The sequence below is a fragment of the Artemia sp. Qi Xiang Cuo genome, unplaced genomic scaffold (assembly GCF_049724085.1).
Source record: "Artemia sp. Qi Xiang Cuo unplaced genomic scaffold, ASM4972408v1 HiC_scaffold_22, whole genome shotgun sequence".
NCBI lineage: Eukaryota > Metazoa > Arthropoda > Branchiopoda > Anostraca > Artemiidae > Artemia > Artemia sp. Qi Xiang Cuo.
In genome coordinates this window covers 6518035-6530349 of record NW_028297431.1, presented here as the reverse complement: position 1 = coordinate 6530349, position 12315 = coordinate 6518035, and the positions used below count along the sequence as shown (strand labels likewise).

At 34.5% G+C, this 12315-nt stretch overlaps 1 protein-coding gene across 1 annotated transcript in view; it reads left to right on the top strand.

Moving 5' to 3' along the window:
* LOC148939097 (DNA helicase MCM9-like) overlaps positions 1-9158 on the top strand; it is a 50968-nt gene extending 41810 nt beyond the window's left edge. Inside the window, exons 5-6 of the mRNA XM_089107308.1 lie at positions 7750-7781; positions 9033-9158. Coding sequence (XP_088963434.1) covers positions 7750-7781; positions 9033-9158 — 158 coding nt within the window. The remainder of the gene's footprint in view (positions 1-7749; positions 7782-9032) is intronic.
* The last annotated feature ends 3157 nt before the right edge of the window (positions 9159-12315 follow it).

Here is a 12315-nt window from a genome sequence, read left to right as displayed (position 1 = left end):
ATATATATATATATATATATATATATATATATATATATATATATATATATATATATATATATATATATATATATATACAAATATATAAGAATATTTTAAAGAGTAGGGCAGCCTTGAAAATGGAGGACTTTATTCATTTGCTTTAATTTAAAGAATACAGTTTAAGTTCGAGTGTTTTGAAAAGCAATCGGTAAACAAAAAATTCACAATTAGAAATGGGCTATATTTTTTTTTTTTACTCTAAACCTGTTTCGTTTAAATAAAGCTCCCTCAACATTACCATTACTTCGCTGATGGTAAATCAATTTCAATCGTGGAGTATGTTCGAAACCTTGGGGTTTGCTTTGATTCGAGTCTCAAATTTGATAAACATGTATTGGATTACCCATATGGCAAATTACCAATTACTCCGTTTCGAGAATATTTTTATTTTTTTGTATTAGCTGTTTTGTGACCCGTATGTTTTCATAGTGTGTTATTTTTCATAGAATTGTATGCATGTGTTATGTTGTCAGCATTATCATAAACTTTTTTATAATGTTTAGTGTGACAAGCTTGATAAAACTTACCGTATTTTGGTATAAATAAATAAATAATTTGCAATATTTTTATGTTCCAAAGTAAATACTCAGAGCAAAGACTTCATCGACTCTTCTAAATCGTCAACCTTTCACCCTTCAAAATTTTGGCTTTTATTGATACATCGTTTCGTTTCGCGCTGAAGAAGAGAGGCGTTTGTCCTCTCGAAATATTCGCTTTGTTTTTTCAGTATCGTCATTTGGCCTATAAAAACCCCATTTTTGCTCGTTTTTCTTTCTTTATGTGATGTAAGGCCAATGTGGTTTAAGAAATTATCGTTTCGAATTCTTTTAATTTTTGGTTTTAATTCTTTTAATTTTTGGCTTTTAATTTTCAGTATCGTCATTTGGCCTATAAAAACCCCATTTTTGCTCGTTTTTCTTTCTTTATGATATATATATATATATATATATATATATATATATATATATATATATATATATATATATATATATATATATATATATATATATATATATATATATATATATATATATTATCATAATTATCATGAATATATTTATTAATATATAATATACTATAAATATGTAAATGTGTATATTTTATTATATATTACTATTTTATTTGAGATATTTTAATATTTTATATAAATTATATATAAATTTTTTTTTATAAATTTTGACGATTAAAAGGACACTACCCCTTTCAAATTCCAGTTGAATGAGTCCTTTTCGAAGTTTCTACGACAACTTCTTCGACACGAAATGCCCTGGTCTAAGACAAAAAAAAAAAAAAAAACATTGTGCCCACGTCGTTCTTTACTTAAGGTCATAAATGAGTCAAATTTTTCAAATCAGTAAACAATATATCAAAGGCAAATCTTATACATAATGAGTAAAAATCTGAAAAGACAGATTTAAGCTCAATGTATGTATTTTAAGGATTGAATTTAAATATGTAACAGTTCATAATGTTAGAATTACGTTTAAAAGCAATTGGCCTAAAAAATTCCATTATTTTAGAAAATGGATGATTTGCTGGTTTCCTTTATAAACTTGGGCTGATATCCAAAAAAAAGTTGAACTTTTTGCCCAAATGGTAAAAGAGAAAAATCGCATGGAGTCATAAAGAAACAGAGATATGAAAAATGATTCGAACAGTAAAAGAATTTTCCTAAGAAAGTTTATGCTACAAGTTTTCTTACCATAGCAGGGATTGAACCTGATCATAGAATTTGTCTAATGAGATTTATATTTGCTCATATTCTTTTCATAGAAGAGTTATAATAGTTAATGTGCAACCACTTCTTTGTTTGGCTGTCAGCAGACTTGAGGTTTTATTTATATCGATTGGTATGCAAAACATGAAAAGCTAATATCTCTGTACAATAAAGATAACAAATGGCGAAAAAAATGAATAAAATAAGTGGCGTAATTTCCTCAAAATCCTGAGGGGGGGGGCAAAGTTGGAGCCAATTTTCCAAATAAAGTGAAAATGACAGTAAAAACTAAAAAATAAGCCCTTTGGTACTATAAAGGTACTATTTAGTACTATAAAGGTACTTTATAGTACTATAAAGGTAAACATGTACTAAAAAAAGCTGATCTGCTTCTTTTGATGCTTGAATTATGCAGGTTTCTTTTATTATTGACAAGATGCTGGAAGAAACTAAATTTCAGCTGGGGGGCCAAATGGAGTCTAGGGGGTTAGTTGCCGCCCTGCCCCATAGCAAATTACGCTCCCTTTAAGTTTCCTCTGTTTCTTTGGTAGAATTACTAGGTTAAATTTTGCCCGAACGTCGACGCATTTATCATCAAAACATGATCTATTAGCATCAAAATGTGATCTATTAGCTACTATGAACAATTTCATCCCCAGCAACCCCTCTCGGAAAATACACACTTTCAAATATTTTCCAATGAAGACTATTTCGACAAGGTAAACCATGACAAAACACTACTGAAATATTCAAACTCTTACATTTCAAAAAAAAAAAATCCAAAATGAACTTTGAAACATCTTCATAATGTAAAAGTGACAATGTAAACCACGACAAAACACTACTGAAATATTCCAACTCTTACATTTCAACTAAAAACATCCAAAATGAACTTTGAAACATCTTCAGAATGTTACAGTGACAAGGTAAATCCTAACAAACACTACTGAAATATTCCAACTCTTACATTTCAACGAAAAAAAAATCCAAACTTATCCGGCTCTATTAACTTGAACATGTGATGGCCGTTTGTCAAACGAAAAAATCATAAAGAAGAGATTATAGGCCGTTTGCTTTCGTTGTTGTATTTTAATGTTGATACCTACGATAACTGAGGGTCTTTTGCTGTGAAATCCCGAATTTTTCCATATTCTTGCTTTTCTTGTATTTCCATACAAATTGTCTTAATTTTTAATGTTTTTACGTCCATATGCCTCCGAGATGTTGTATTTCCTCCAAAATACGTTCATTAGTATGCGTATGCATTGATTTATTACTTTACGAACTTGTCCTATATTGTATAGATATCTAATACATCAGTTTCATTTAATTTAATTCTGTTTGTATGCTACTTATTTTTCATTGTAAATTTGTCATGGAAAGGCGGATTAGTCTTCTTAGTTACTTAGCAGGATTATACTGAGGGGCGCAAAAACACATATAAGAAAACACAGGCACAAGTCAACACACAAACACACACATCGAATTACCAATTATATACTTTTTGTATGATGCGAGATATATAAGAATCATGTTCGCAGGAATCTCTTTGGAAGTGGTATTGAGGAAGGGTGGTAAATCACAAAAAAGGTAAAACCAGTTGAGTTAAATTAGAAATATTAGATACAGTTAGAAAATTCGTTAGCAGTATATTCTAAAGTGTTAAGAGTTAATTCCAAAAATTAAAAAATTAGTGAATAAACTTTAAAGTTTCCACCCTATTTCTCCCCCCTCCCTCGTGTCCTTCCTAGAAAAAAAAACAAAAGCAATCGGAAGTGACACGTTCTGTATTTCTTATGTATCGATTTGCAAAATATGAAATGTGTTTTAATTTTATTTGTTTGAATGTTTAAGTACTGACATAGAATGAGCGGAGGAGGGGGTTCATAGTAACCTTGTCCCCTAGAAATCTAAAGATTTTTTTCAATTTTTCCTACAATTTCTTCTGTTTTTAATTAATGTGCGAAAGAAAATACAATTTTTAGCTCAGCAGTGGTTATATTTTCTTTTACATATCATAACCTGTTCATTTAATTTGATCTTCATAGAATATAACGTTCTTTTACTAAGATTATATTGCAATAAATAAACTTTCAAGTTAGATTCTATTTGTCTTCCGTGTCTGGGCCATTGAAAGATAATATGATTCAAAAGAAGCCACGGATTTGAAGTTTGATTTAGTGGATTGGGTGGGGCAAATCTAAGGACCACTGTCTCAATAAAACCTTATATGCCCTTGGGGCAAAACTTGCAACCCTTGTCCTGAGGAATTGGGGGGGGGTCTCATCCTCAAAGAAATAATTTCTGGACTTTTAAACTACGTCAAACAAAACAACTATATTAAAATTTTAAGTGGAAGTGTTTGGGGAAATGATGGGTATCAGGGGGTGGGGGGAATGGTTGCCCTGCAATCACTTTTTACTATTCAAGAGGGCACTTCGCAATTTCCAGCCAAATGAGCCCTTTCGAAGTTTCTTCATTTGATTGGAAATTGGAAGTTCTAGTCCAGCTCTTAAGAGTCAAAATTGATCGAAGGGCAAATACCCCCCCCCTCCCAAACGCCCTTTTTCCCCACCCCTAAAGATAGTGTTGTATCACGAAAGGGGGGGGAGTGCTTTTTCAAAATCCAAAAGAGGGGACAATTTTGGCGTTTTTAAATTTCTCCATGAAATTGCAAAATCAGGTATTTTTAATGAAAACACCCGAAAAAATATGTTTTTCAAAATCTAGCGAGGGGACCAAAAATCTAGGAGGGACGACTGCGACTCCCATTTGGCGTCGCTAGAGCAACTTGCGCAGCAATATTATTCCTTCGTTTTAAGTTATAACATCGATCTTTGCTTCCTCAATAAAAATTTGGACTTTTGTTGTTAATCATTCCTAATTTTTTTAAATATAAAAAATTACATTACAAAAAGATATATGTTTAATTTTGACGGATGAAATTAATGAAATCAATAAGAGTTTTCTTAATCTAGGAGAATAAAATAGTAAATTTTCCCACAAGATATGTGCAACTTTTTCGCATAACTAAAACCCGAAGGATACGTAGTTACCGGTATCTTATGAAAAATTCCACACAGCAAATTCAATTATATTCCTTAAAACGAAAGTAAATAAACGATTTTGTTATTTCATTGAGCAGTTTTTTCAAAATACATTACAGTTTTTTCCCTTGCTATGGGGGCTGGGAGGAGGAATATGCAAGGAAGGATTGTAAACCCTTTGGTTATGGGTTTTCGACCATGGAGATTAAAATGGTTTCCTTGTAATGCTTCCCTGTCTTTCCAATCTTGAAAAGACAACCAAATATTACCATTTGATGCCATCCGTCACTTTATGATTAAGCTATTGAGACTAATTTATCAGAGGCACTTAGACAGAGGCAGTTACTTTTAAACAAGTCATCAAACAGTTCTTTACAATTTTGCAGTAATTTGCTACCCATGGCAGAACAAAATGAAATAAATAGAGAGATACATGCTAACAGTGAAAAATATGATCTTCCTCGTTTCACAATTTGATGCTCAGAATCTTCAGCTAGGTAGGGGGAGGGGATAAAACATCAAAAATTGATTGGCTATCTTATACTTTGTACTCTCCGTTATTTTGATCCTCTTCGGTGACATAAATGATGCCGTTTTGTCGCAAAATTTAGTACATCGAAGAATCGGATTTGAATGTTAATCCCAAATGTATAAAATTTATTAATTCTAATGCTACCCGTCAAATGCTACGCAGCTGCTGAAAATTTGCCTGATTTTTGAGAAATGGAATAAACATCCCCCAATCAAAACTTTTTATTTCCCAGCCGCTATCACTATTTGTGATAGCGGCTAATACTATTTAGTTTAAAATTTTAAACTGAATAGTATTTTAACAAAACTTGAATTTCTTTTAACTTACAGGATTAACTCGCAAGTTTCTCAGTGCCATAAGGGACACGTCCCTGTTTCACCGCTCTCTAGATGGCTATCAGTTGTTTCATCACAGTCGTTTTTGTGTGAGTAAATGACGATCTGAATTCTGCAATTTAAAACAAAGGTAAATGTCTCCCGTAACCTAGTCTATGATTAATGAGTGTTAAAATTTTATTTCCAAAATCAATCCAGGCTATTTTTGAGATTTCACAACTATTTCTGGGGTAAGTTCCAGCCAACAACTAAAAATATTCTGCATATTATTTAGTTAGAATTGTTTTCTAACTTCACACTGTCCAAATACTTTACCTCTTACCCTAATTTGCAAATATATAGCCTAAACTATATATTTTCTGTCTATTCTTTCACTTCTATTTGTCTTGTCTCACGCTTATCTGAAAGAAACCAACGAAAAAATACCGATTCTATAATGTGTCAATGAATGAACCACTTGAGCTGTAGGGCGTATATCATGCAAGTGCCCAATATCTTATATAACAACCTTAACAAAACATGTTAGATGAAAAAACTTAAAACCTAAAAATGCATAAAAGAATATTTAATACAAAAAATTTACCAGTAATAGAATATGGAGCAGAGATTTGGGGCGGAGAAGCAGCAGAGAAGTTGGAGTCCCTTCAGCTCCAGTATTATAAAAGACTGTTTGGATTACATCAGACAACTCATTCACAGATTCTCAAAGGTTATATGGGCCTGTATTCGTTAAAATTAAGTGGGTTTATTGTGATGTTTAGATTTTTGCTTAAGCCCACCAGGTGTAAGGAATATGGACTAGCAAGAGGAACTTATTATCAGATGTTGAGTTATAGTTCGAAAACGTCATAGCCATCCCACCTTAGCTTATTACTAGGAGGAGTAGGAAGCTCTTACTTATGGAATGAAGATCTTGGCTTCTGTGATCCACCAACAAATTTAGTAAGCCAGCTACGATTTATCTTAGAGGGTCAATAAATTCAGTATTGGCAAGGGCTGGTTTTAAATTCTGCTACATTGAAGCATTATAATCAGGTTAAACCTAGTTTGGAGAGGAAATTTATTTTAAATTCAATTTACCGGCTATGAATTTATGTCAATGTAATCTTAGGGCGAATTGCCTTCCGATCCAGACCAGGCAAATGGTGTTCGACAGGGGGATAGTACATCCTGATGGTCGGTATGTGTGTCCTCTTTGTAGGGATGAGGACGAAGATTTGGACCATTTTCTCCGAAAGTGCCCGGTGCTCTCTGATTTAAGGGAAAATTACTTACATGGGATAGTTTTGCTGCTTCCAAAAATTTTACAAACAGAACTGTTCTGATTCCAACAATCCAACCTAAAAACAAGACATCAATGATCACTGCAAATGCAAGTTCAAAACTGAGAAAACTAAGTATGAAATATTAAACATTTGGTCATTCATTTTAGTTTTTATTCGTGTAATTCGTGGGAATTATAAAATTACATTTTCTGTGTCTTCAGTATAGTTGTTTTATTGACCCACAAGGTCTATTTTTCAATCGATGGTATGTCTATAGACGAAAATTGATTTTCCTCTTTTTTCTATACATATAAAGACCATTAAAACAAAACCAAAAGAAATGTTAGATATGTTGGATTGATGTTCACAGTTCATCTTCCGTGTCGAGCAAAGGAATGGGGAGAAGAATATATACTACCACTAACAACTCATCGCAGCACTAAGCCGCCTCAGGCCAAAACAGCTACGAACGCTCCTCTTCCATCCCAATCTATTCGAAGCCTTTCTCTTTACAGCCTCCCAGGAAGTTCCCATTTCTCTTAAATCTTTCTTTACGACATCCTCCCCCCTACCGCGGATGACCTGCTTTACGTTTAGCCCTGGACAGCTGGCCGAAAAGGACAATCTTTGGCAATCTGTCATCCTTCATCCGCAGAACCTGCTCTAGTCATCTAGAGAAGAGTATATAGATTCCAGATTCCTGTCCCCCATTAGTAACGGAAACAACATCAATACTGTGTGTTGAACAGTTTAAATGGCTTGGCCTTGCCTTCGGTTGGTCGCTAACTTCTACTTGTTCTTTTATTGTTAGTATGGTACTCTAGAACCTACGAATTTCGTACGGTAAGATTGTTCCTGGTCGTACACGTTTCAACAGAAGAGGCCTGACTGTACTCCAGTTACTGCTCCCCAGCAATTGATTTTCTCAGTGTTGTTCACCAAATCATGTGGAAAAATGACGAGAAGCTACTGAGGATAGGTTACATAGGTACTGAAAGTAGCTTATTCTCCATCCTTAGTCACACCGGGACAGGAAACAAAATATAAAAAAAATCCATTCGCCCACCTTAATAATCCCCAGAATGACAAGCTATGCAGGGAATAACACATGAATTTACCAGATCAAATAAATATCGAATTCAATCCAGAGACATCACTCCAAGAGAAACCGGAAAAAACTGAATTACTAGCTACAAATTCCTTGACATAATTTTTTAATGTACCAAACGTGCAGCAGCTTCGTGTAAACGCAGGGAGTGTGTTCCAATTGCTGTCGCAAGCTGTCAGAAGATTGAAATCAGACCTCCCTGATGCAGTATGAAGAATCTGTAAATTGCTGGAAGTACGGAGATAATAAGTCGATTGATCGGAAACAAAAGATATATTATTATATAGAGCAGCAGGAAGATGGCCGTGCAACTGTAAAAAGATGAAAGAATAACAAGAAAGAAAATAGAGAGATTTTCAATCAAGCAAGGGTTTAAGTGAAGAAAACTTGGGAGAAGGCTCATTCGGTTCGAAATTGAAAATTTTAGTGCCTTTTTAAGAGTCAAACATGATGGAATTAAACTAGGATGCAATTTTTCACAAAAACTACATCTTTGGCACCGGAGCTATTATTCACAATGATGCAGAAAAAGTACTAATAAGGAGTGATAGTTCTAAAAGAAAAGTTGAAGGCTTATCAAAGGGAAGATTGCTGGGTTTTAACCCCCCCCCCTAAATTTTGTTATCATAAAAACGTCACAAATATGCTTATAAACAAATTTTCGATGTGTTCGGAAGATTTTTTGGGGGGAGGGGGTTGAGAAAAAGAACCCCCCCCCTCCCGAACAAAAATCTATGAACTATCAACTTTATTTCGTATAACAAAATAGCCAGCAGTTGCCATGATGTGTTCAAGAGCTACAATATGTGCTATAATACAAAAATAGCACTGCTGTGACAAAAAAAAAGTTCATTCCCACAGTCCAGATTCATTATGAAAAATGATAATAAAGGCTGACTTTTAGGGTGAAGGGATTCCCGACCCCCCCCCCCCCCCCCCTTCATGTATGTATAAGTATAAATCAAATATTTTGTATTTATTTTCAGACTGCAATTCTTCTTCTAAGGATTGATGATATAGTCTCAGGAACAAAGAAGATGTCTGACATTGACCGACCGAACCAAACCCAGTCTGCCCCTGCTGAACCTACCGAAGAATCTATGAGAGAGTAATTTTGAAAATTTTTATACACATTGCTGTCTCTTATGTCAACACACTAATTAAAACATCTTGCTTTCCAATAAAGAAGTATCTCTTTTGTTAAATGCAGGTCTAGTGCCTACCAGTTTTTTTTGGTTGGGGTTTTCAATTTTTATTCATAGCATGGTTTTTATTATTTTTATTTTTGCGGCTTTTTTTTTTTTTTTTTTTTTTGCATACGTTTTAAATGCTGCATTTACAAATCGGCTCTATCAGCAGTGCCATTTTAAAAATTACCACACTCATTGATTTAATATGATAATACGAAAGTAGAAAAAACGTGCCTGAATTCAAACTCTTAGCAGTTTCAAGTAATGAACTTAGACACGAATAACCCCAATTCAGAAACAGGCTAAAAAACTTGGGTTCTAGGAAAGAGTATCTTCATAAATTAAAGGATCTAGGCCATAAATTATTAGAAACAGAAAAAATGTGCGATAATAGATGAAGTCGAGGAAATAAAACGTAAAAATAAGGACATTGTGAACAAAATAGTGATGGGACAACTTCTAGTTACATTTAAGGGTTTAGAAATATATCAAAAAGAAAAACTACCGGAAACAAGCAAATATACAAAGAAAAACTACCGGAAACAAGCAAAAAATTATTTTCCATGATGTGAAAATAATTTTTATTAAAAACAAGTTAATGGGAAATCGCAGGGATCAATATTTGAAGATCAGTGAGGTTTTTTTCCACATATACTCTATTTTTGTTCTAGACAATTGCGCTTTTTCAATTGCTATGTTAGCTACTCCTCAATTTCTGAACTTAAATAGACCAAATACCACAATAATATAGGATTAGCAAAGAAAAGAGAGCATCAGATTTTGAATAAGAAGCAGAGAATGAAATCTTAAAATAAACATATTTTAAGACTCTAGAAAATAATTATATACATGCTACTATGTGAGACTTAGGATTAGCCCTGAGGGTTGTGGGGGAGTATCCTCAAAAATATATTTTCTATTTGGAAATCAACTAAGCTGAACAAAATGGCTATCTCAAAATTTTGATTGGATGTGTTTGGGGGAATGATGGGCGTGGGGGGGCCAGTTGCCCTTCAATCATTTTCAACTTTTAAAAAGGGCACTAGCCCTTTACTTTCCATTTGAATGAGCCTGTTTTGATGTTTCTATGACAACACCTTCTATAAAAAACTTATATGCCCCCAGGGCACAGCTTAAAAACCTTGCTCTGAGGGCTTTGGTGGAGTATCCTCCTCAAAAATGTGTTTTCTCTCTGAAAATAAACTACGCTGAACATACTGGCTCTCTGAAAATTTGGCTTTGATGTATTTGGGGAAATGATTGGCTTGGGGGGAGGGGGGCTAGTTACACTCCAATCACTTTCGACTATTAAACAGGGCACTAGCTTTTTAATTTCCAAATGAATGAGCCTGTTTTGAAGTTTCTACGACAACGCCTTCTATATAAACCTTATATGCCCCCAGGGCATAGTTTAAAAACGTTGTTATGAGGGCTGTGGGGGAGTATCTTCCTAAAGACTAAAATTAAGATTTTGAAATAAACACCTTGTAACACGAGGGATCTCTGAATATGTGGATGTGTGGTGTGGGGGGGCAGACTGGGTGGGGGGGGGCGATTTGCCATCCAATCATTTTTGACTATTAAAAAGTGCAATACCCCTTTAATTTCCAATCGAATAAGCCTGTTTTGCAGTTTCTACGACAACGCCTTCTATAAAAACCTTATATGCCCCCAGGGCATACCTTAAAACCCTTGCCCTGAGGGTTGCAGGGGAGTATCCTCCTCAAAATATATTTCCTATCTGGAAATCAACTACGCTGAACAAAATGGCTATCTCAAAATTTTTATTCCTCTCGGCCATAAATATGGATGATTGAGGTAGGAAATGTGGTACAGACAGTCTGAAAATATCAAAAGGCCCAGGTAATATAGAACATACTGCAGGAAATAAGCAGGAGTTATTTCATCTGTTATAAAGTTTGGACAGAAGGAGAAATTCATTCGCATCTGACACTAACCTATCTATAGGATTACAGTTCCCCATCTTCATCAACAAAGAAAAAATTACCTTTTTAGATATAAAGCACTGATAGGTTTCCTTCCTTCTCACCTGGGATGATATTACTGAACTAAAGTTATAGTCACTGGTTAAGGATTAATTTGAATAAAACTTTGCTACCGTATATCTTTTGCTTTATTAAAGATACAAATTGAAAGCTACACTTCTTTCGACTACGCTAGAGGGGGCCTCGCCCCCTGGATCCTCCACTGGTAATTTATGTTCCTTTAAATTTGATTCATTTTTTATCTTTATCTGCTTGTCTTGGATTTTTTTGTCTTGGACTTCCACCCTTTTTAAGCGGCCCCGGAAGGTTTTCCCGGCGGGCGATTTCAGTGGATTTTGAATATGTTGCTCAGCGATTTTATTTTAGCATTTTTGTGTAAAAAAACCTTTCGTTGCAATTTTGTATTTCGAAAAAAGGGAGGAAACCCCTTAAAAGCTATAGAACCTTAATGAAAATAACACCATCATATTCAGCGTATCAGAGAACCCTACTGCAGAGGTTACAAGCTCCTCTCTACACAAATGTGGAATTTTGCATATTTTGCCAGAAGAAAGATCACGGATGCGTGTTAATTTTTTTTTCCAGGGGTGATCGTATCGACCCAGGGCTCCTATAATATCGTGGGAGGGCTCATTGGAATAGAAATTAAAAGTTCTAGTGCCCTTTTTAAGTGACAAAAAAATGGAGGGCAACTAGGCCCCCTCCCACGCTCATTTTTTCCCAAAGTCACCCGATCAAAATTTTGAGATAGCCATTTTGTTCAACATGGTCGAAAATGTGATAACTTTGTCTTTTAGGATGACTTAATCCCCCGAAGTCCCCTGGGGGAGGGCTGAAAGTTATAAACTTTACCCAATGTTAACATATAGTACTGGTTATTGGGAAGTATGCAGACGTTTTCAGGGGGATTTTTTCTGGTAGTGGGGGGAGGTTCGGGGGATATGTGGGAGGATCTTTTCATGAAGGAAGTTTTCATGGGGGAAGGGACATTGCTATGTAGGGGGCGCCGGATTTCCCAGCATTATTGAAGAAAAAGATCAGAAATTAAATAAAAAAAAAACAACAAGTTTTTC